Genomic DNA, 26,895 nt, shown 5'->3' on the forward strand with positions numbered 1-26,895 from the left:
TTTATACAGTGTTACGGTATCTAGAGTGAAAAATAATAGTGAGAGATCCACCAAAGTGATCCTTCTTGTTAGCCACAGCATGACTATTTTAAAAGAGAATATTAATATTTATTAATCATTTTTGCAACTTAAGCAGAAATGTGTTAATGTTTACAATAGATGTTCTTTATAACAGGAGGACATGAACCTTAATGAAGAACGGAAAGCTCCTTTACGAAACAAAGATTTTACCACCAAGCGTGAGATGGTTGTCCAGTATATTTCTGCTACTGCCAAATCTGTAAGTAGTGGCACTTTCCTGGTGTTCCCGTAATGAGGTCAGCATTATCTGCTTAAAAACAATCCAACCCCAGGTCTTCAAGTTCTTGCCTCAGTATACTCTATATATAGACTATTCAGAAAAACCTTATACATGTATTTTTACACATTTAGTATATGCCCTGTTTCAAAATTTTTTATAATTTGAGAGACCTCCATTATTTAAGACAATGCAGACCAAGGATAGAAGGCTGTGAGTTAATCCAGTGACTTTTGGGGCAGTGGTTTTATGCACTTCCTAAAAATTGAGAGCAATTTGTAGGTGTTCCACTAAATATACTGTTGGTTATATGAAAATTTTGAGGGAGAAGACACAAACATAGTCTATTCACGAGTTTTAACTAAGTTTACATTAAAGCGTCATGTCTGGTTTCTTCCTGCAGGAAATTTTGATCAATATTTTTAATAATGCTGTTTTAGTTTTTTTTCATTATTTTATGTGATGCTAATTATTTTATGTGATGCTATCTATATTAACTACCTCATAATTGTTATTGTACAGCTTAGTTTAATATAAAAGAGGGTGCTTAATTGGAGCTTTAATCACATCTCTGAGTTTGAAGACTTGAAAGTAGAGTTATTTGAAAAGACTTGTTTTCTTCAGGAAAAACATTAGTGTTTTAATGGAATATGTGGCTTTGTTCCACTTCCTAAGGTGCTTCCGAAAATAGACTTCAGGTTTGATTTCTTTTTGTAAGAAAATAATGTATTTTTGAAATGGTGAAACGTATCTTTTACATTTCTATAAGTAAAAAGCTTTATACAACTAGAGGTCATAAAATCACTGTGTATATATGCACACACACCTATACCACATATTATACACAATGATTTTATGTATGTGGTATGTATATTATGTGGATATATATAAATAATACACACACATACATTTACACTTAAAAATACATATTTTGAGTTTAAGAAATTGACCAGTGAAGAAAATAGTTCCTCATTGGAAAGTATGTTGTAAAGTTATTTGGCTATCCTGTTACTGCTATTTCAGTGCAGTAATTGCAGTGGCAATTACTGATGCATTTTGCTCTGAATTCTACAGTTGTATTGATTCCATGTTGTAGTTTAAGCAAGCTAAATCTGAATGCTGAACTATTTAAACATATCGCATTGCAGCTCTACCAGAGCAGAGCAACAGCATGTTTTTTAATTTGCTTCTGGTATCCAAGGGCAGAAATATGTTTCAAGTGATAAGTGAAATTTGCCATGAGCATTGTTTTCAATAGAATTAGGTGATGCATAGGGTTTTACTTTGAAATTCTGATGAATCTCTTCTCATTTTTGTACTCAAGTTATTGTTCACAGTAAAATGCTTTAGGAAATGCAGGGTGCACATTTCGTGTTATATTTTTAAACACCTAAAGGCAAATACACTAGTAAATCTATGTAACTAAATCTGAGTGCAAGGTACAGATGATAATACATGAATAATCGTGTGTTTTTAATGATAAAATTTTGTTAGTGTCTCTGGATCATTTGTTGTTTTTATTTAAGTGGGACTGAATATAATGAAGATTATATGAAGCTCTTATTCCTTAACCTTTTGATTTTTACTCTGTGTGGAACTTGATTTCATTTATTCCCATATTGTTTCCTCTTTAACTGGCCAAAGACAGGTACACTTTAGGTTATATACTCATTTTTCACATCAAAATGCTAAAATTTGGGTAAATGTTACATAAGCTGTCTTGAATTGCTTTATTTGAAAGATGGAAATTGAATGTTTCTCAAAAGACAAACATTCTTTTTAAGACGTTAGCCTCAAAATCAGTACTATAACTATTTAGTATATAACCCTTATTTGTTTAATTGAACATACATATGAGCACCTGCCATCATATAGCACTTTCACTAGAGTTTCAAGGTTATACATTTCGTTTCCTAATATTTTTTGTGGGCCAAATATTATGATGAAAGAAAGCCTATTGATAAACATGTTTTAAAGCTTTCTCACCTTGGGGAGATGTCAATTAGTACTGTGTTTTCTGTTGTTACAACAAATAATATCGCTCATGTAATTTTATTTTGAAGATGAGAAGGATACCATTCAATGACAAACAATCCTCTTATCTTTTGACCTCTTCATGATCATGACCATAATATTTGCAGAAACTGTAGCCTAATGTATGGCTGTTTAACTTTGTGTAACCAAAATTTCCGTTTTGCTGTCTTTCACTAGGCTTTAGACATGCTTTGTATATCTTCTACTTTTTTTTGCTTTTTCACTATATTGATACACTGATGAAAAAATTTTCTTTAAAGTACATATCATTATAACCACTTCCTTATGAGAATCCTTCGTAAGTAGTCAAAACTTAAATCTTGAAGTAAAAAGAAAGTTAAGAGCTAGTGTTCCTGATGGAGAATGTTTTATAGTCACATGTGGAACATGTGAGAATTGTAGTTAAATTTAAACATAAATTATATGTTTCCTTCTTTACCACCTGCATTAGTCATTTTGCATAGAGTTGAAAAACAAAATATGGGCTCAGTAAGAAATGTCCATCATTCTCCTGAGCTCCTGGGTAAGGACAGTAAAGCAAGATGAAACTAATATACAGGTATGTGCTCAAAACCCATTTCCAAAGCAAATGACAGTGTTTTGTTATGTTCTTTGCTAAAATAAGCATGGAGTAAAAATATATAGGAAATTAAAAGATAATGATGCAAACTACTGCTTAGTTTAGTTTTTTTCTTGTTAAACTTCCATAATAGAGAATATTAAATTATGTGAATGTTAAAGGAAAAAGTGGCTTGATTACCTATCAGTGATGAATGGGCTTTAAATAAGGGAGTGCAGAAGAACCTGTTCTCTGCACAGGCTGGACTTATTTGCTCATTATAGCAAGTGTGGTTATGGACCTGACCTGTGGTAGTTGTAACATAGAGATAATTTGGCCACAAACAATCTGGAAGAATTTATATTTTTCAAAACACCAGCATATATTTTCAGAAACAGAAAACCAAGCTTTGTTAATATTGCAGACCTTGTCCTACCCATTCATAATACTGAAAGAGGCACAATATAGCAGTGATTTATGGGATCTTGTATGTTCTACCTTAACAGCCTTTATTGACATTTATGAGGAAAATTTAGTCACTGAAATCGTAACATTAGTTTGCCAAAAGCCAATGTCATTATTAGAATATTAAAAAAACTAGTTTATTTATAACTTAAATTACAGTCTTTGAAATTGAGATTTTAAAATATGTAAAATCACATTTTTAAATCACATGACCCCTTGAGAGGTATTACTGATTAAATAAAAATCTCAATAGGAAATGATTTAAAATAGTGATACCCAATACATCTATAGAATTTTTAGATTGACCCATGAAATAAGCAGTTGAAAATTGCAGTATATCTCTGTGTGTGTGTGTGTGTGTGTGTGTGTGTGTGTGTGTGTATACATGTATTACCATTTTGCTTTTGCCATTAGCAGATATTTTCTTTCTCAGGTGAAACAATTGAAGTCAAACTGACCAGACCAGTTTTTTTTAGCTTTCCTTGTCCAATCTAATCTGTTTGCTGTATGTGCTTTAGCTAAATGCAAGGATTTTTCAACCATAATGAATTATTAATAGGCTATATTCTGGTTATTTCATTGAGTATACACCTGCCTTAATTGTTAATACAGGCTTGTATTCTTGTTTTAGTCTCATGTCTGTGTTAAATAAACAAGGAACAGATAAAATCTCTTTTTGGTCGGAGGAAATAATTTAGGTCAATAGCATATCTTTCAATTCAGAAGACTGTTAATGGCACCAAGAGGCTTTTATTCAACTAAATAATCAGTGTCTATAAATATTCTGTTGAATGAATATTTAAGAAAGCTCTTCTCTATTTGGAGATTCATGGATTCCTCTGAAATAATTTGCTTGGATACTGTCATTATCTTTTTGTGTTTTGTAGTATCCTGTTCAAATTAGGGCTCTTATTAGGATTTCAATAATATTTTAGTTTTCTTTTTAAAGTACTAGCTGGAAAATAGAACACATATTGATAATAACTGCTGTCAGATTAAAGGTTTTATTGTGGATTAATTAGTTCTTTTTTGGACATTGCTTTGGACATTTAAGTGTAGGACTCTGATAACAATGATTTGATTTATATTAGGGTTTTGGCATAAAATTATGTTCAGAAGTATGATTTCAGTTCTTGGTTTCTTAAACACCATCCTGCCTCTCAGAAATTCTATCTCTTATCTATTAGGAAAGCTCAAAGTTTCTGTTTTTTGAACTGTTTTATCCTTATGAATATATGCATGTTTAGATATAAACTACTTCTATGTCATTATATTATATTATATTAATTATATTATATTATTATATTACAAATGCTAGGATGGCCTAGAAAACTAGAATTATAAGCAATCTCTTCTTTGTAATTTTCAAGTATACTATAAAATAATATTATAAACCTTAAAATCATAACAATATAAAATGCTCCAGTTTTCAACCTACAATTCATTTCTTAATTTAATGCATGGCTTTAAATGCAACATTTATATCCTAAAACACCTTGTTTCAACCTTAATATTATATCCATTATAACAAGGAAAGAAAAGCATTATTTGGAAAAAAATTCAATTTTCTGTTGATATGTTTTTTGAGTGACTGTGGGCTGGTAAAATATCTGATGCCTGGTTGCACTTAATTTTATGTTACTTGATATTTAGCTTATATATGCCCATTGCAGTACATTTTTAAAAACATCTTCAAGCAGTAGTAATTATTTAGGAATCCTTATTTCGAGACTTCACACATTTTTGAAATATGGTAGAAATTAATACTGGTATATTTTTTTAGACTCTAGATCTGAAGTATTAAAGTGTACATAGAGTTAGCTATTTACTAATTTGCTAAACACTTCTGTGAAAAGCTTCTGATTACTAATAACTGTTGCTGTTTGTTTTTTGTTTCTTTTACACCGTAACTACTCTCCGTTGACTACTGCATGCAGATAGTTGGAAGTAAAGTTACGGTGAGTACAAAAGATGTGTTTTACCCTTAGATATGAATTTGTGCTTTTGGGAATTGAGCAATTTTTGCTTATAGCATTCTATATGTTTGGTTCTTCTTTTGGAGTATATTTTACCAAAGTAGTAAGATGATAAAGATCAGGTGATGAGAATTTAGGCATGGTAAGTATTTTTCCTGTGGTTTTGGAACATGTTTTAGAATTTGAATATACTTTGTATATTTTGTCTTATAAGGTTTTACTTTTTGTTAGAGTTGTGTCTGTGTTTATGATTTTTATGATTCTGTTTTTATGAGTCTGATGAAATTGGGTGTTTCACCTCAGTTCTCAGGAGAGCAGGATGCCATCTCAGGATGGTAGGTTGGTTTATGCTAGCAGGAATTCTTATTAAAGTATCTCACTTTGATTTGGTATCAATGACCACATAGTGTAATGAAAACAACCTTTCATGTGCAGTCAAGAGGGCTAGGTCTTTGTCTCTGTTAGATGCTACTAATTGGATGTGTGACCTTGGGCAAGTCATGTAATATTTTTGAGGTTCAGTTATTAAATGGCTAAATTGAAGTGATTGCCTTACATTATTTTTTAAGGTTCTTTCTATTGCTGTATTTTAGAGATTTTATATTCAGGGCATTGTATTTCATTTCCATAATTACATAATACATCAAAAATGATCTGTATTATAATTGAGAGGTATTTGTAAGTACCTTGTCTTAATGACTAAGCAGTCTGTATTTAGGGAACAGGGCAGGAGACATTATCTTTAACATTATTAGGTACCATGGTATTCAGAATAGTGAATGTATTTAATATTTGTTTGCTTTTAAAAATTGATTTAGTTTCTTTCTTTCTTTCTTCCTTCCTTCCTTCCTTCCTTCCTTCCTTCCTTCCTTCCTTCCTTTCCTTCTTTCTTTGTCTCCTTCCTTCCTTCCTTCCTTCCTTCCTTCCTTCCTTCCTTTCAAGACAGCAAGTGTACAGTAGAGGGACAGAGAGGGAGGGAGAGAAAGAATCTTAAGCAGGCTCTATGCCCAGCGTGGAGCCTGACATGGGGCTCCATCTTGTGACCCTGAGATCATGACCTAAGCCTTAATCAAGAGTCAGACGCTTAACTGACTGAGCCACCCAAGGTGCCCCTAGTCTTTTTTTCGTTTCTTTTTTTTTTTAAATTAATGTTTATTTTTGAGGAGAGAGAGAGAGAGAGCACGAACAAGCATTAGTGGGGGAGGGGGAGAGAGAGAGGGAGACAGAATCTGAAGCAGGCTCCAGGCTCTGAGCTATCAGCACAGAACCTGCCACGGGGCCCCTCACGAACTGCGAGATCATGACTTGAGCTGAAGTCGGTCACTTCACCAACTGAGCCACCCAGCTGCCCCCCTTTTTTTTTCTTTTTTAATTTATGTGCCATCCGGGGGGGGGGAGCCATCAATCTTTTGGGGTAATTTCAAACATCAGCAAATCTTTCTTTAGTGCTTATCATGTGCCAAGAACTGTGTTAGGTTCATTGATGACTAGAAAATAAGGATAAGACCTTATAGTTTTAGTAATATATGTGGAAATAATCAATTCTTAAATTGTGCATACCGATTTTAAGTGTAGTAGGAATTCACAAGCAGAAGAGAGAAGTAGAGGTAAAATAATTGGAGAAAACTCCATGCAAATTTCTGGACTTAAGCTGAGCTTTTAGGAATTGTTAGTTGTGATGGCTAGGATTTGATATGGGAGATGAGACAATGGAGAAGCTCTCAGATTGCGTAAATAATATTCAATGCAAAGGCCTAGAGAAAGAACCAAATTGTGTGGGCAGGAGACAGAGAAGAGGGAAGCAAGAAATGAAGTTGACTTTGTTCAAGCAAAGAATGTATATTTACATTGAAAAGATTGAAAAATCAAGTTGAAAGAGGATCTTGAAGTCCAGGTAGAAGATTTAGAAATTAGTTTGAATAAGAAAGTGACATGAGGAAAACAGGGTTTAAGAAAAATAAATTTGATAGTAGTAGATAGGCTGGACTAGGCCAGTGGTTCTCAAACTTGAAAGCACATAAAAATACATATTTTGTCCCTCAGGGGTCTAGGATAGGGCCAAGAACTTGGCATCTTTATCAAGCACCACAGGAGATCCTGTTAAGGTAGGCTACAGAGCACACTTTGAAATACTGGATTAGGATAGAGAGATATTTGTTTCAAGGGCTACCTAGGAGACTTGTGTATGGATCAGTGAGGACCTTTATTAAACTGGAGGCTAGGCATAGGGGGATGGGGTTAAATATAGGGGGGTGGGGATATAAAGGAATCTTGAGTTTATTTTAATGTGGGTTGAAGCTAGCGTGGTCTCTGCATGGCTTATGCCAGCACTTATGAAATATTACTGATTTCTCCATATCCAGTGGAGTTGAAGTTCTGTTGATTATTTCTCTTAGATAATTCTCAACTCTCTTCCCTGACTACTCACACTGTTGCTCCTTTAGTTTAGATTCATTGTTAAACACATGTAATTGCCATAGCCCCCTAAATAGTCTCCTAGTCTTGGTTCTCTCACCCTGCCCATGCATGTTTTACAGTTACCACAGATCATGCTGATTCCCTTTAAACCTTTCAAATGGCTCCTAATTGCCCTTGTGATCTTATCCCTGTTCCTTTTTCTAATTTCATCTTCATCTCCATTTTTACATGTGCCTGTCCTGCTGTTTAATAACTCTAAATCAAGCATATTCTATTTCTTTGAACTAGAATGGCCCTTTCTTCTTCACTGTGTCCAGAAATATCCTAAATATCCATCAAGATTAAGCTTCATGTTAATTAGGAGAATTTGTCCTAGATAACTGCTTCCTTTCCATAGCATCACTATATAGCTGAATTATAGTATTTAACATATTTTATTATAATAAATCATTTACATGTCTTTCTTCCCCAATGAGAACAGCTCCTTTAATAAAAATACTAGGTCTAATGGGAGAGACAGGTAAACAGAATAAAGATAGGGCCTTATAGATACAATATAGTAAAGGCTGTAAAGTTGCAAGCTAATAGGCTGTATATAGTTCATGGAAAAGTTTTATCTTGTCCGAGAGTGTTTTGAAAGACACTGTAATGAGATAGATGTTATGATTGATCTGTAGTATAAACGGTTTCACACCCACTGTCTTATTTCTGGCCTGCTCCTCAGACTAGAATTTGCATATTCTGTAATAAATGGAGGAAACTATAGGAATCAGCTTCTAGAGGAAATGATGAGGGATTAGTTCTAGAGTTTAGGTGGGAGGGGTGCCTTAAGGGGGAAGATCTTTCTTTCTTTCTTTCTTTCTTTCTTTCTTTCTTTCTTTCTTTCTTTCTTTTTTGAGTAGGGAGAGGAATGAGAAAGCAATCATTAAAATCATTCTGTTGGAGAGTCAGGTCCAAAAGGGCTTATTTGCTAGTATCTTTTTGAGAATTTTTGCATCTATATTCATCAGGGATATTGGCCTGTAGTTCTCTTTTTTTGCTGGGTGTCTGTCTGGTTTAGGAATCAAAGTAATGCTGGCTTCATAGAATGAGTCTGCAAGTTTTCTTTCCCTTTCAATTTTTGGGAAAAGCTTGAGAAGGATAGGTATTATCTCTGCTTTAAATGTCTGGTAGAATTCCCCAGGGAAGCCATCTGGTCCTGGACTCTTATTTGTAGGGAGATTTTTGATAACTGGTTCAATTTCTTCACTGATTATGGGTCTGTTCAAGTTTTCTATTTCTTCCTGTTTGAGTTTTGGAAGTGTGCTTAGGAATTTGCCCATTTCTTCCAGGTTGTCCAGTTTGTTGGCATATAATTTTTTATACTATTCCCTGATAATTGCTTGCATTTCTGAGGGATTGGTTGTAACAATTCCATTTTAATTCATGATTTTATCTATTTGGGTCCTCTCCCTTTTCTTTTTGAGAAGCCTGGCTAGAGGTTTATCAATTTTGTTTACTTTTTCAAAAAACCAACTCTTGGTTTCATTGATCTGCTCTACAGTTTTTTTTAGATTCTATATTGTTTATCTCTGCTCAGAATTTATTATTTCTCTTCTTCTTCTGGGTTTGGCGTGTCTTAGCTGTTCTGCTTCTGTTTCCTTTAGGTGTGCTGTTAGATTTTGTATTTGGGATTTTTCTTGTTTCTTGAGATAGGCCTGGATTGCAATGTATTTTCCTCTCAGGACTGCCTTCGCTGCATCCCAAAGCATTTGGATTGTTGTATTTTCATTTTTATTTGTTTCCATATTTTTAAAAATTTTTTTTCTCTTGTTGTCTGGTCGACCCATTCATTCTTTGCTAGGGTGTTCTTTAACCTCCATGCTTTTGGATGGTTTCCAGACTTTTTCCTGTGGTTGATTTCAAGTTTCATAGCGTTGTGGTCTGAAAGTGTGCATGGTATGATCTCAATTCTTTTGTATTTATTGAGGACTGTTTTGTGACTCAGTATGTGATCTATTTTGGAGAATGTTCCATGTGCACTCGAGAAGAAAGTATATTCTGTCGCTTTGGGATGCAGAGTTCTAAATATATCTGTCAAGTCCATCTGATCTAATGTAATCATTCGGGGGCCCTTGTTTCTTTATTGACCCTGTGTCTAGATGATCTATCCATTATTGTAAGTGGAGTATTAAAGTCCCCTGAAATTACCACATTCTTATCAATAAGGATGTTTATGTTTGTGATTAATTGTTTTTTAAATTTGCGGGCTCCCGTATTCAGCACATAGATACTAGCAAATCAAATTCAACAGCATATAAAAAGAATTATTCACCATGATCATGTGGGATTCATTCCTGGGCTGCAGGGCTGGTTCAACATTCGCAAATCAATCAATGTGATACATCACATTACTAAAAGAAAATAACCATATGATCCTGTCATCGATGCAGAAAAAGCATTTGACAAAATTCAGCATCCTTTCTTAACAAAAACCCTCAAGAAAGGTGGGATAGAAGGAACATACTTAAACACATCAAAGCCATTTATGAAAAGCCCACAGCTAATGTCTTCCCCAATGGGGAAAAACTGAGAGCTTTCTCCCTGAGATCAGGAACACAACAGGGATGTCCACTCTCACTGCTGTTGTTTAGCATTGTGTTGGAAGTGCTAGCATCAGCAATAAGACAACAAAAGGAAATCAAAGGCATTAAAATTGGCAAAGATGAAGTCAAGCTTTAACTTTTTGCAGATGACATGATACTATACCTGGAAAACCTGATAGACTCCACCAAAAGTCTACTTGAACTGATACATGAATTCAGCAAGGTCACAGGATACAAAACCAATGTACAGAAAAGAGTTGCATTCTTATACACTAATAATGAAGCAACAGAAAGACAAATAAAGACACTGATCCCATTCACAATTGCACCAAGAATCATAAAATACCTAGGAATCAACCCAACCAAAGTTGTAAAAGATCTCCATGCTGAAAACTATAGAAAGCTTATGAAGGAATTTGAAGAAGATATAAAGAAATAGAAAAGCATTCCGTGCTCATGGATTGGAAGAATAAATATTGTCAAAATGTCAATACTACCCAAAGCTATCTACACATTCCATGCAATCCCAATCAAAATTGCACCAGCATTCTTTCTCGAAACTAGAACAAGCAATCCTAAAATTTCTATGGAACCACAAAAGGCCGCGAATAGCCAAAGTAATATTGAAGAAGAAGACCAAAGCGGGAGGTATCACAATCCCAGACTTTAGCCTCTACTCCAAAGCTGTCATCATCAAGACAGAATGGTATTGGCACAAAAACAGACACATAGACCAATGGAATAGAAAAGAAACCCCAGAACTAGACCCACAAACGTATGGCCAACTCATCTTTGACAAAGCAGGAAAGAACATCCAATGGAAAAAAGTCTCTTTAACAAATGGCGCTGGGAGAACTGGACAGCAACATGCAGAAGGTTGAAACTAGACCACTTTCTCACACCACTCACAAAAATAAACTCAAAATGGATAAAGGACCTGAATGTGAGACAGGAAACCATCCAAACCCTAGAGGAGAAGGCAGGAAAAAACCTCTCTGACCTCAGCTGCAGCAATTTCTTACTTGACACATCCCCAAAGGCAAGGGAATTAAAACCAAAAATGAACTATTGGGAACTCATGAAGATAAAAAGCTTCTGCACTGCAAAGGAGACAATCAACAAAACTAAAAGGCAACCAACGGAATGGGAAAAGATATTTGCAAGTGATGTATTGGATAGAGGGTTAGTGTCCAAAATCTATAACATACTCACCAAACTCCACACCCGAAAAACAAATGATCTAGTGAAGACATGGGAAGAAGACATGAATAGACACTTCTCTAAAGAAGATATCCAGATGGCCAACAGGCACATGAAAAGATGGTCAGCGTTGCTCCTCATCAGGGAAGTATAAATGAAAACCACACTCAGATACCACCTCATGCCAGGCAGAGTGGCTAAAATGAACAAATCAGGAGACTATAATTGCTGGCGAGGATGTGGAGAAATGGGAACCCTCTTGCACTGTTGATGGGAATGCAAACTGGTGCAGCCACTCTGGAAAACAGTGTGGAGGTTCCTCCAAAAATTAAGTATAGATCTACCCTGTGACCCAGCCATTGCACTGCTAGGAATTTACCCAAGGGATCCAAGAGTGCTGTTGCATAGGGGCACTTGTTCCCCAATGTTTATAGCAGCACTTTCACCAATAGCCAAATTATGGAAAAATCCTAAAGGTCCATCCATGGATGAATGGAGAAAGAAGTTGTGGTTTATATACACAATGGAATACTACGTGGAAATTAGAAAGAATGAAATATGGCCTTTTGTAGCAACCTGGATGGAACTGGAGAGTGTTATGCTACGTGAAATTAGTAATACAGAGAAAGACAGGTACCATATGTTTTCACTCTTATGTGGATCCTGAGAAACTAACCAGAAGACCATGGGGGAGAGGAAGGAAAAAAAAAGAGGTTAGAGAGGGAGGGAGCCAAAGCATAAGAGACTCTTAAAAATTGAGAACAAACTGAGGGTTGATGGGGGGTGGGAGGGAGGGGAGGGTGGGTGATGGGTATTGAGGAGGGCACCTGTTGGGATGAGTACTGGGTGTTATATGGAAACCAGTTTGACAGTAAATTTCATATTAAAAAAATAAAATAAATTTGGAGTAAAAATGATGAGTTTAGTTAGGCGTGTAATCACGGAGTAATTAGTAAAATCACAGAAAAATAAGAAAAAAGTTATTAACACCCAAGAACTTTTCTTTAGCACTTGTAGCATTAAGAGTAGAATTTTATAATTTGCTTCACTATTTCAAATTCCTACCTTTACAATTTTAAATATACTTTGCACATTGCTGCTGAGCATATTTATCATTTGAATAACATTTACCTGTGGCTGTACGTGTTTATGTTTTGAATAACATTTACCTGTTTATCAACTGAAGCCTCAATACATGTATTAGGTAATGAAGGCCATATATACTTCAAGGTGACTAAATGTACTCAGATAGAAAAGAGCTAATCATTTTGGTGTCATGTAGTACTGCTTACCAGATAAGCCATTTAATATAATAAGATGTTACATTTGTACCTTTTGCAGTGTTTCTAAATAATCTGAGTCAAAAGGACAACTCCATCATAGGTGAAGGTTAGCCACAAGGGTATCTTTGTTTGCTCTAATTGGAGCATGGGGATCACAGGCACTGACTCAATGAATATTGTAGAACCTTTTTTGCAAACTAGAGCCAAAGAAATTTGTTCCTCCATGCTGGTGAAAGAAGTCATACTGAATGCAAGTTCCTGTTAAAGTATCAACTTATGGTCAGGCTCCAAGTAATATATTCAAAATGCTATTGATGCATTCCTTCCTATCAGCCCCCTAGTAATCATAATATCCACAAAATACCACTAACATGGCAGTATGTACATGTGGGCTGTTAATCTCCTATTGCATTATTAAATTGAAATTTTGTTTAGTGTCGCAATAGTATCTTAATGATTACTTCACGCAATGTTACACTTGTGTCAGGCCTTTTGTTTCAATATATCCTATGAAAAAAGATCAAATCTTACTCTGCATTTTTTTTAATAATTGTATAGTCCAGAAGGGGGAGACAAAACACTGATTATTGGAGTTTGAAGTAGCTGTTTCATGATAAAACTTGGCTTTCTTACACTGTTACTTGATTGTGTTTCCTTATGAGTTTAGAAATCTTAGTGAAGTTGCTACTACAAAACATTTAGTTTTATGGGGGTGACAACTTAGTAAAATATCTCAATTCAATCAGATAAAAATAATGCAATTATTTTTAACTAGTATATATAAATTAGAAAAACTCATTTGGTAATCAGATGAAAATAAGACCTGAGACTATTTGATGATGGCATATTATAAGTGATCTTTTAAAAACAGCACAAGTACTATTAAAGTTCCAATTTCAGTCTTTTCTAATTTCACATTATGTGCAGTGAGTAGCTATCTTCCCATTTCCTTATGTTTTAACGCTGCAAGCCAGCTTGTGTGTTATACTCGTTTTGGAAAGTAGTATCTGTATATGTTTTGAAAAGTTTATTATTGAAATCTGCATTCACTTTTAGAACATTTTCTTATCAGTCCCTTCCCTTCCAGTGCCTTGTCACAAAATATATTATTTCCTAATGCCAGATTAAATTAATTGTTTAAAGAATGCTAAGATAATATAGATTATAAATATTAGTAAGTCATTATACCTTGGGCATTTGGAAACATCTAAAACAGTATAAATATCGACTTTGTGTTTAGACATATTTTATAAGTTGAGTGCATTAATATTGATGTGTATGGAGCAGTTATATTTTATAATATATCCTGATATTAGAAACAAGAAGATGTACTTTTCATGTAGAATTATGCACTACAAGTTTATTTTCTTTGTATTTTAATTGCAATCTTGGTAGAAATTTCTGTTGATGTTTTTTGTGTATATAATCAGGTAAACGAATACATTTCAAATATGGTGCTTGATATGACATTTAAAGCAACTATAGTGATTGAGGGGGCAGTCCAAGATGGCAGCATAACAAGATCCTGAACTCAGCTTTTCCAAAAGACACACCAAATCTACAGCTACAGATAGAAAAATTCCCTCTGAAAAAGACCTGAGAACTAGCTGAAAAGCTCCTTCAGTACACAATAGACTGAAACAGACCATGAGTCATTCCGTGAAAAAGTCCTATTTACTTGTGTTGGAGCTTTAGTCTGAGGGGCAGACTTATGTTTGCCACACATCTACAGGCTGTGGAGCTGCTTTCTGGGAACTGAGGCTAAAGGATGCCATCTTTGCACTCTTTAGCTTCACTATTGCTCACTGGTACATCCCTGAAAAAAGCTTATACATGCATCTGAAGCCTGAGGTTTGCAACTGTCACCCAGAGGACACCTCCAGATTGCCTGGTCTGGAGGTCAGTAGGGTTTATGATTGTAGTCCCAGAGGACTGTATATATTTACACAGTTTAAAAGCTGCTACCTGATAGTCTGGCTTCCAGGCAGCCTGAATCTAGGTGCTGAGATCACTCCCGTTGGAATACTGACAGGTACTAGAACACTCTCAACACTAGGACCTATCAAGAATAAATCCAGCTATTGAGATAATCACAAAGGTTCAAGAAACAACCAAGAGCTATGACCAGGTTTAAAGATTGGGTTAATCTCCTACATAAGAACACTCCCTCAAGACCAGAAGAGGTTGTTATTTTGCCTAATACTTAGAAACATAGAGTCAAGCAAAATGAGGAAACAGAAGAATGTGTTGCAAACAAGAGAGCAAGATAAAACCTTAGGGAAAAAAATCTTAATGAAATGTAGATAAGTAATTTACCTGATGAAGAGGTCAAAGAAAAGGTCATATACCTGAGTTGCCAGTTTGGGAAAATTTTTTTTCCTAGACAGGAGCTAACCATTTCTACCTACTATATCACACCAAAATCCTTGTCATGATGCTAATATATGTGTATAGACTGAGGTATGAGATTCACATTTTTCTAATTGTAAAGTAATTTCATAGGCAAATATTATTGAAGGTGATATTGAGAAAAGTGACATTTTAGCCTATGTTTTTTCTATTCTTAAACTATATTTGAAACTTCTAGGGAGAAACAAAGATATTATTTTAAAGGGATATTGTTACACACATCCTGAACTATTTGATTGGCTACTTTATGTTTTCTACTTTGTTGCATTTAATTGAGGTAACATTGTTATTAAAGGGAATTGCAACAAAAAATTACTAAAAAAACACAAAGGTCATAAAGATGCTCATATAATTTGGGAGGAGATTGGATGAACACAGTGAGATCTTTAGCCAACAGGCATAAAATATAAGAAAATAGCAAACAGAAGTTACAAGGCTGAAGAATACTATAGCTAACCTAAAAAATACACTAGAGGGGTTCAACAGCATACCAGATGAAGCAGAAGAAAGGATCAGTTATCTAGAAGACAGGGCAGTGGAAGTAATCCAAATAGAACACCAAAAAAAAAAAAAAAGAAAGAAAATATAGCTTAAGGGACCCATAGAACAGCATCAAGTGGAATAACGTTTGTATTATAGGGGTCCCAGAAGGAGAAGAGAGAGAGAAAGGGGATGAAAACTTTTTTGAAGAAACAGTGGCCAGGAACTTCCATAACCAGGGCAAGAGAACAGACATTCAGGTCCAGGAAGCTCAGAGAGTTCTAAATAAGAAGCAAAATAGATCCACACCAAGACCCATTATAATTAAAAAGTCAAAAGTTAAAGAGAGAATCTTAAAAGCAGCAAGAGAAAAACAAGTTATGATGTACAAGTGAAATCCCATGAGAGTAGCAGCAGATTTTTCAGTAGAAACTCTGTAGGCCAAAGGGTGGGGGGTGGGGGTGGGAAATGATATTTTCTAAGGGTTGAAAGAGAAAAATTTCCAAACAAGAATACTCTGAGAAGATGGTGCCATTTACATTTGAAAGATTGATAAACAGTTTTCTAGATGTTCAAAAGCTAAGGGAGTTCATGACCACTAAGCCAGCTTTACAATAAATGTTAAAGGAATTTCTTTAAGCTGAAAGGAAAAGGCATTGATTAGTAATAAGAAAACATAGGGGTGCCTGTGTGGCTCAATCAGTTAAGCATCTGACTGTTGATTTCAGCTCAGGTCATGATCTCACCACTGTAAGTTTGGGCCATGTGTCAGGCTCCACACTCAGTGAGGAGATTCTCTCCCTCCCTCTCCATCTTCCTCTCCCCCACTGATGTGCTTTCTCTCTCTCTCTGTCTCTCTCTCTCTCTGCCTTCTCGATTCAAAAGGAATTTAAAAGAAGTAATAATATAACATGAAATTACAAATCTTATTGGCAAAGGTAAATATAGTAAAGGTAGTATATTAAGCACTTATAAAGTTAGTATGGAGGTTAAAAGACAAAACTAGTCAAAATAACTAGAACTAGTTGTAGTTATCAGTTAAGAGATACACAAAATAAAAAAGATGTAAACTATGACATGAAAAACAAAATGGGGGAAGTAAAAATGTAGAGTTTTAGAATGCATGAAAACTTAAGTTCTGTCAACTTAAAATAGACTGTTATATATGTGGACTGTTATATGTGAGGCTCATGCTAACCACAAAGCAAAAATCTAGACTACACACACAGAAGTACATAAGAAAGGAATATAAGCATAACACTAAAGAGAATAATCAAACCACAAGGAAGAAAACCAGAAAACAATCAACAAATTAGCAATAAGTACATACCTATAAATACTTATTTTTATTTTTTTCACTCATCTTTTCATAATTTTCCAGAATTTTCTTATTATTTATCAATTTTTAAATAGTCTACTTAGTTCTTTTTTTAATATGAAATTATTGTCAAATAAATTTCCATACAACACCCAGTGCTCATCCCAACAGGTGCCCTCCTCAATGCCCATCACCCACTTTCCCCTCCCTCCCACCCCCCATCAACCCTCAGTTTATTCTCAGTTTTTTTTATTTGCATCTTTTCTCTTGGAGTTTATTCTTTGTGTAGAAGTTTTTAATCTTATATTTTTCTTTTTTTCATATGAAATTTATTGTCATATTGGTTTCCATACAACACCCAGTGCTCATCCCAACAGGTGCCCTCCTCAATATTCCTCACCCACCCACCCTCCCCTCCCTCCCACCCCCCATCAACCCTCAGTTTGTTCTCAGTTTTTAAGAGTCTCATATTTTGGTTGCCTCCCTTTCTAACCTTTTTATTCCTTCCCCTCCCCTATGGTCTTCTGTTAAGTCTCTCAGGATCCACACAAGAGTGAAAACATATGGTATCTGTCTTTCTCTGTATGACTTGTTTCACTTAGCATAACACTCTCCAGTTCCATCCACGTTGCTACAAAAGGTCATATTTCATTCTTTCCCTTTGCCAAGTGCTATTCCATTGTGTATATGAACCACAATTTCTTGATCCATTCATCAGTTTATAGACATTTAGGCTCTTTCCATTATTTGGCTATTGTTGAAAGCGCTGCTATAAACATTGGGGTACAAGTGCCCCTATGCATCAGCACTCCTGTATCCCTTGGGTAAATTCCTAAATGCACATTCTCCAATCAAAAGACAGAATGGCTGAATGGATAAAAGTATAAAACCTATCTATATGCTGCCTACAAGAGAGTCTCTTCAGATGTAAAGACTCACAAACTGAAAGTGAAAAAATGAAAGTGATAAAATGGAAAAAGACGTTCCATGCAAGTGGAAACCAAAAGAAAACTGGCATAGCTATAGTTTTTTCAGACAAAATAGACTTTAAAACAAAGATTGTAATTTAATATAAATAAGGGCACTGCATAATGATAAACATATCAATCCTACAAAAAGATATAGCATTTGCAACTTTATGTATCCAACATAGAAGCACCTAAATATATAAAGGAAATATTAATAGACCTAAAGGGAGAAATTGGCAGCAATTCAATAATAGTAGGGACATTAATACCCTCTTTAATCAATGGATAGATTAGAAAACCAGTAAGGAAATATTGGCCTTAATTGACACATTATACAGATGAACTTAATAGATATAAACAGAACATTCCATCTGAAAACAGAATGTACATTCTTTTTAAATGCACATAGAATATTCTCTGGGATAGATCCTAAGTTAGGCCACAAAACAAGTCTCAATAAATTTAATAAGATTGAAGTCCTATCAATTGTCTTTTTTGACCACCAGAATGGTATGAAACTAGAGATCAATTATAAGAAAACTGGAAAAATCACAAAACTATGGAGATTAAACCGCATACTGGTGAACAACCAGTGGGTCAACAAAATAAATCAAAGAATAAATAAAAAAAATACATTGTGACAAATAAAAAGAAAAAAAACAACTTACTATGGGATGCAAGAAAAGTGATTCTGAGAGAGAGCTTCCTAGAGATACAGGCCTACCTCAAAAAACAAGAAAAATATGAATCTAACTTTCCTCCTAAAGGAACTAGAAAAATAAGAACAAATGATGACCCCAGTGTTAGTAGAATGAAGGAAATAGCAAAAATCAGAGTGGAAATAAATGAAATGATGACTAAAAAGCAAATAGAAAAGATCAATGAAACTAACAGTTGTTCATTGAAAAGATACACAAAATTGGCCAACATTTAGATAGACTCACCAACTGAAAAAGAGAAAAGGCTCTGTTAAATAAAATCAGGAATGATATTTGTTACAACTGAAACTGTAGAAATACTAAGGATCATAAGAGACTACCATGAACAATTATATATCAACAAACTGGACAAACTAGAAGGAATGGATAACTTTTTTGCAATGTACAATCTTCCAAAAACTGAATCATGAATAGAAAATCTGAACAGATCTATTATTAGTAAGGAGATTTTATCAGTAATCAAAAACCTGCCAATAGACAATAGTCTAAAACCAGATGGCTTCATGGGTGAATTCTTCCAAACACTTAAAGGAGATTTACTTTTTATTTATTTATTTATTTATTTTTAAATTTTTTTTCAACGTTTTTATTTATTTTTGGGACAGAGAGAGACAGAGCATGAACGGGGAAGGGGCAGAGAGAGAGGGAGACACACAGAATCAGAAACAGGCTCCAGGCTCTGAGCCATCAGCCCAGAGCCTGACGCGGGGCTCGAACTCACGGACCGCGAGATCGTGACCTGGCTGAAGTCGGACGCTTAACCGACTGCAACACCCAGGCGCCCCTATTTATTTTTTTTAAAAATTTAATGTTTTATTTATTTTTGAGAGAGGGACAGAATGCAGTCAGGGGAGAGGCAGAGAGAGAGGCGACACAGAATCTGAAGCAGGCTCCAGGCTCCAAATTGTCAGCACAGAGCCCGACACGGGGTTTGAATGCACGAACCATGAGATCATGACCTGAGCCGAAATTGGATGCTTAACCAACTGAGCCACCCTGGCACCCCATGAAGATTTGATACCTAAACTTCTCAATCTCTTCCAAAACACTGAAGAGGAGGGAAAGCTTCCAACTCATTTTAATGAGGCCAGCAATATCTGGGTTCCAAAACCAGAGAAGGACACAACCAAGAAAGAAAATTACAGTCCAATATCCCCAATGAACATAGATGCGAAAATCCTCAATCAAATACTAGCAAACCAAATTCAACAATACTTTAAAAAGATAACACATGATCAAGTTAGATTTATTCCAGGGATGCAAGGATGATCCATCATCCTCAAATAAGTTTATGTGATACACCACATTAACAGAATGAAGGATAAAAGTCATATGATATCAATTGATTAGGAAAAGCATTTGACAAAATTTAGCATCCATTTATGATTAAAAAAACTTTCAATAAAGTTGGAATGTACCTCAACACAATTAAGACCCTATATTACAAGCCCACTACTAACTTCATACTTGATGGTGAAAAAGGAAAATTTTCCTCTAAGATCAGGAATGCCCACTCTCTCCACTTTTATTCAGTATAACGTTGGAAATCCTGGCCAGAGCAATTGGCAAGAAAAAGAAAGAACAGGAATCTAGATTGGAAAGGTAGAAGTAAAACTGTCACTATTTGCAGATGACATTATTTTATACATAGAAAGCTCTAAAGACTCCACCAAAAAATTGTTAGAAGTAATAATGAATTCAATAACTTTGCTGGATATAAAATCAATATAAAAAATTGTTGCATTTCTATACATTAACTATCAAAAAGAAATTGAGAGTACAATCCCATTTATAATTGCATCAAAAAGATTCAAATACCTTGGAATAGATTTAACCAGGAGGTGAAAGACCTGTTCAATGAAAACTATGATTTTGATGAAAGAAATTGAAGACACACATAAATGGAAAGATATCCCATGCTCATGGATTGAAAGAATTATTGTTAAAATGTTCATATTACTCAAAAGAACCTGAAGATTCAGTGTAATCCCTATCAAAATCTGAAGGGTATTTTTCACATAAATATAACAGACAACCCTAAAATTTGTATGGAACCACAAAAGGCCAAATGGCCAAAGCAATCTTGAGAAAGAACAATGCTGGAAATATCATAGTCCCCAGTTTCAAACTTATTGCAAAGCTATAGTAATGAAAGCAGTATGGTAGTGGCATAACAATAGATACATAGATCAATGGAACAGAATAGAGTTTTCAGAAATAAACCCATGTGTCTATGGTCAATTAATTTGTGACAAAGGCAAAAATATACAATTGGCAAATGGCAATAATAACCAATTTAATAAATGGTGTTGGGAAAACTGGACAGCCACGTGCAAAGGAAAGAAATCAGACTACTGTCTTATACCATACACAAAAATTAGTTCAAAATGATTCAAAGACTAAAATCATTTAGTCATATGAGACCTGAAACCATAAAACTCCAAGAAGAAAGCAGATTTGGTAAGTTTCTTGACCTTGGTCTTGCTGAAGATTTTTTGGATCTGATCTAAAAGCAGAGGCAAGAAAAGCGAAATAAGTGGGACGACATCAAACTAAAAAGCTTCTGTACAGCAAAAGAAGCCATCAACAAAATGAAAAGTCAACCTACAGAAAACGGGAGAAAATATTCGCAAATCATATCTGATAAGCATTAATATCCAAATATATAAAGAACTTATTCATCTTAATAACAAAAAAAAAACAATACTATTAAAAAAGGGGACTAGTATCTGAATAGGTTATTTTCCAAAGAAGACATACAAATAGCGAACACGCATGTGAAAGGGTGCTCAAGATCACTAATCATCAGAGAAATGCAAATCAAAAGTACAATGAGTTATCACCTCACACCTGTTGGAATGTCAAAAAGACAAGAAATAACAAGTGTTGGTGGAAATGTAGATAAAGGGGAACTGTTGTGCATTGGTGGGAACTTAAATTGGTGCAGCCATTATGGAAAACATTATGGACATTTCTAAAAAAAATAGAAATAGAACTACCATATGATTCAGTAATCCACTTCTGGATATTTATCCAAAGAAAATTAAAACACTATTTTGAAAAGATATATGCACATCTATGTTATTTGCAACATCATTTATAATTTCTTTTTACACTTATTTATTTTTGGGAGACAGACAGAGCACAAGTGGGGGAGGGGCAGAGAGAGAATGAGACACAGAATCCAAAGCAGGCCCCAGGCTCTGAGCTGTCAGCACAAAGCGCTAAGCAGGGCTGGAAACCACAAACCATGAGATCACGACCTGAGCTGAAGTTGGACCCTTAACCAACTGAGCCACCCAGGTGCCCACAACATTATTTACAATAGCCAAGATATGGAAACAACCCAAGTGTCCATTGATGGATGAGTGGATAAAGAAGATGTGTATGTATGTGTATATATTGTATATATGTATGTATGTATGTATGTATATAAATCAATATACATATTGACATATGTATCAATATATAAAATATATATGATACATATATCAATATATGAAATATACATAAATCAATATACATACATATATACACATACATATAAATCAATATACATACATACACATACACAATGGAATATTATTCAGCGATAAAGAAAGATATTGTCATTTGTGACAACCTGGATGGACCTTGAGGGTGTTATGGTAAGTGAAATAAATAAGTCAGACAGAGAAAGAAAAATACTGTATGATCTCAGTTATATAGAGAGTCTAAAAAGCCAAACAATTGAAGAAAAATAATAGAGAGCAGAATGGTAGTTGCCTGTGGGAAGAGGTTTGGGATGTGGGCAAAATGGGTTAAGGGGTCAACAGGTACAAACTCCTGGGTTAAAAATAAATAAGCCATTGGGATGCCATATACAATATGGTGACTGTAGTCAGTAATATTGTACATATTTGAATGTTGGTAAGAGAGAGAATATTAAAAGTTCTCATTGCAAGAAAAAGCAATATGTAGCTTTGTGTGGTGGCAGATGGTAACTAGACTTACTATGGTTATCATTTCCAAGTGTATACAAATATCAAATCATTATGATAAAATATTATATGTCAGTTATATCTTGATTAAACCAGCCTTTTTTTTTTTTTACTTTTGAACTATGGCAAAAATTTTGATTAGCCACATAATATTGAGATAATTATATAGTGGTTTTTTTGTTTTTGTTATTTTTTTAACGTTTATTTATTTTTGAGACAGAGAGAGACAGAGCATGAACGGGGGAGGGGCAGAGAGAGAGGGAGACACAGAATCGGAAGCAGGCTCCAGGCTCTGAGCTGTCAGCACAGAGCCCGACACGGGGCTCGAACTGAAGGAGTGTGAGATCATGACCTGAGCCGAAGTCGGACACTCAACCGACTGAGCCACCCAGGCGCCCCTTTGTTTTTGTAATTAAGTAATATAGTCTCTATATCATATATCCTTTAAGGGTATGTATAAAATTTGCTGTTAACATTATAATATTTACAGTGGCATAACATAGGGTATTTTTTATGAGGTGATGCTTTCTTAATCCAGGTAACCTTGTCAGGGTAAAAAGTGGAAGCAGTAAGTTTATGATCAGTATTAAAGACTTAACTTACTGTGTATGTTTTCTCACATGTTTTTTCCATTTCCCATTTTAGTTAATCAAGTTTCTTTTATCTGTTTATCTGTTAGGAAAGAATGGTTCAACCAAAATTAGGTCTTTTGAATGGGATGAGGGTAGAAGAGGATCATCTTAAAAAATGCCACCTTAGGTATAAAGTGCTTTGCAGTTTTTAAAGCCTTTTCACTCATTTTCTCATTTGGGCTTGTATTCTATGCATTTTTGTAGGTTTGTACATCAGTTTTCAGGAAGAAAATCCTCAAATTCCTGGAATCTTGCTTTTTCCTATGGAGTTTTTTTTTTGAGGATTATATAGTAGCCAATTTATTTCCTATTAGTTATCAACAGATATTCATAACTTGAATTAGTATCCAGTTTATGCTTATATGCTGATATGTTTGTAAATTTTAACTGACCTATCGTGGTTCCTTTCTTCAATGAACTTGTGATCTAAGGAGAAAATAATTGCTTGTGCAATGTAATTCTTGTGCTTGGAGTATAGTAACTACTTTGTGCACTTTGGGTAAATCATTTATTTTCATTGATGACGATGCTTTTTTGGCAGAGTGGTTTTTCATTCAGAGAGCTGTTTTACAAATTGATTGGCAACTCCATACTAGAGATATAGTGTGTGTGTGTGTGTGTGTGTGTGTGTGTGTGTGTGTATGTATTCATTTGTCTGCCTGTCCTCTCAAGGTTAAATGAGCTCATATAGGTTCTCTCTGTGTTTGAAAGCTGAGATGTTACAAGAGAACTGTGACTTTTTCTTACTATGTGGAATGCTTTTGTTTTCCACACAATAACAGAGAAGGTATATGTTATCAGCTGAATTGTGTCCCCCAAAATTTGTATGTTGAAGTTCTAACCTCTGGTACCTTGGAATGTGACTCTGTTTGGAGATAGGGCCTTAAAGAGGTTATTATGTTAAAATAATGCCATTAAGGTGTGCCTTAATCCAATGTAAATGGCATCCTTATAAGAGGGCATGGGGACAAAGATGCACCAGAGGTGTGTACAGAGGAAAGACCATGTAAAGACACTGAGAGAATGTGGCCATTTGCAAGCAAAGAGGTCACAGAGGAAACCAAATCTGCTGATATACCTTGATCTTGGACTTCTAGCCCCCAGAACTGTGAGGAAATAAATTTTGGTTGTTGAAACCACCTACTCTGTGGGGTTTTGTTTTGTTTTGCTTTGTTTTGTTTTGGCAGCCCTTGCAAACTAATGCAATATATACTATTCATCCTGTTGTATTTAACACTTAACAATAGCTAACCTTTAGAGACACCAGCTGTCAGGAACTGTGCTAAGATGTTCTATGTGAAAATGAATTCTCATAATAACTATCACCCCTGTTTTATAGATGAGGAGAGTGAGTCTTAGAAAAGCAAGTACATTGGGGTTGCACAGTAAATAAGTGGGAGACCCAGTCAGACTGACTTCAGAGCTTGGTTACTTAACAAAACTTAAGTAAGAATTTGGTGGATTCCAGGTAGTTGTGGATAATGAACATCACCATGGGTGCTAGCCTTCTCTAACATTGTTATTCTTTAGCTCTTCACCTGTTACTGATAGATGATTATTTCCTACAAGCAGGAGAATGCTTATAGACAAACCAGAAACATACAGAGAGCCCTGCCTGTGGGAAAGCCACTCGATCACAGAGAATTAAATACTATCTAAATGTTGCTCTACGGACCAAAAATGACTGACTGGGCAGACGTGTTCTTTGTGTTCTTTTTGCAAGCTGTTAAGATCAACTCAGATAAAGAGAACACACTGAACAACTTAAATATGAGGAAAGAAATATAGCTCATTTATGAACCAATGTAAACACATTAGAAATAATCCCATTTTTAGCAATAGCGTTTAATTTTTTAAGCCATTTTCACTGTATCTAAAATAGATTAAACATTGTGACTCTTTAGGTTTTATGTCATCAGTGTTCACCTTTCTTATGTATTCTGCCTTTTATAATTAATTTCAATTAAACAGTAGTTTTGTTTAATTAATAGAGTGTAATTAAAATGCTTATAAGCTCTCAAGGGACAAGGACTATGTCTTCATACACCTTAGACATTTTGAAATATATTAGGCTATAACAGCAGTAAATAATTAAATATTCTTTTGTTCAAACTCTACATATTTACAATTCTGCTGACACTGAACTGACATCAGAGTACTGCTTTCATAATGCTTTCAAGAACAGAAGTCCTCTTCCATTGGAAATATAGTCCAGCATCTTAAATTCCTAGTTTTTCAAAAACAAACTAAATTTCTCCTATTGCAATTGAGCTTCCTTTCCCCTCCCTGTGTTCCCTACTTCCACTAAGGACAATTGTTTATCATTACTCATACAATCTCTTATAGGTACCTGCTGATTAAAGTGGCCCCTCAGTTTTCTCTTCTCCCATGTGCTTTTTAGCTTTGTCATAGAGCGCTGCCTTCTTTTTAATTGGTTTTGCGCTATACAGTTTGGGGCCTCAGAACTGTAAGTGCTACTTGATAACATACCCAATCTAAATTTTATCATTCATTTTCGGGGCGCCTGGGTGGCGCAGTCGGTTAAGCGTCCGACTTCAGCCAGGTCACGATCTCGCGGTCCGTGAGTTCCAGCCCCGCGTCGGGCTCTGGGCTGATGGCTCAGAGCCTGGAGCCTGTTTCCGATTCTGTGTCTCCCTCTCTCTCTGCCCCTCCCCCGTTCATGCTCTGTCTCTCTCTGTCCCAAAAATAAATAAACGTTGAAAAAAAATTAAAAAAAATAAATTTTATCATTCATTTTAGTGTGTGTGTGTGTGTGTGTGTGTGTGTGTGTGTGTGTGTGTGCATCTGCCTGTGTGCATGCATACGTGCAGTTCCTTATAGCGGTGATGCTGCTGTTGATAGTGATTGTGATTTTTCTATATAGATGTGACTAAAACATACTGAGATCCCCCTATCATTTCCCATTATCTATGAAACTCCCAAAATAGTTCTTCATCACACCAACTACAAACATTCTGGATGTCTCATCTGGAGCTTTTCTCCAATTATTTTTGCTCATAGCTTGCTGTACAAAATGAATCATACATATGGTGAAGCCACCACATTAAAATGGATGCATAAAGCATAAATTGTAATGTAGTAGAAATTATAGTGTTTGGAATTAGAAGGCCTGGAATTTGGCTCATGGTTCTATCTCTTAATGGCTGAGTGATTTGAGGGGGAAACACTCATCCTTTCTTGAGCCCAAGTCTCTCTAACTATACCTATCCTGCCATCCTAATAGAACTACAAAACACTTTGTAAACTGTAAAACATTGCACGTAAAAATTGTTGTTAAAGTAATAGAGAAATGAGTCTCATGGTAGTTCTAGTATACATTTTTGGAAGAAAGTACTGAACCACAACTACTACCAGCTTACAGTGACACATGCATGCATGCATTCATTACTTCATTCCACAGTATCTGTTTAGAAGCCAGTTACAGTCATAAATGTTATAAAAACTCAGGTCTTCTATGCAATCCCATAAACCACAGACTACAGTTAAAGTCATCTTCTTTATGAAAAGGCATAAGCAACCATGCGGATTATCCCTAATCCTCTACCTATTA

General features: G+C 35.1%; 1 protein-coding gene across 5 annotated transcripts in view; it reads left to right on the top strand.

Moving 5' to 3' along the window:
- Window positions 1–26,895, top strand: part of DIAPH2 (diaphanous related formin 2) — a 1,008,663-nt gene that overhangs the window by 86,157 nt on the left and 895,611 nt on the right. For 4 of the 5 annotated variants that reach the window (XM_019824053.3, XM_023249471.2, XM_045051144.1 and 1 more), the window contains 2 exons: window positions 176–280; window positions 5,294–5,314. In XM_019824053.3, the coding sequence (XP_019679612.2) occupies window positions 176–280; window positions 5,294–5,314 (126 nt within the window). The remainder of the gene's footprint in view (window positions 1–175; window positions 281–5,293; window positions 5,315–26,895) is intronic. The other variant, XM_023249470.2, reaches the window with a different exon arrangement.

This window comes from Felis catus, chromosome X (assembly GCF_018350175.1).
Source record: "Felis catus isolate Fca126 chromosome X, F.catus_Fca126_mat1.0, whole genome shotgun sequence".
Taxonomy (NCBI): Eukaryota; Metazoa; Chordata; class Mammalia; order Carnivora; family Felidae; genus Felis; species Felis catus.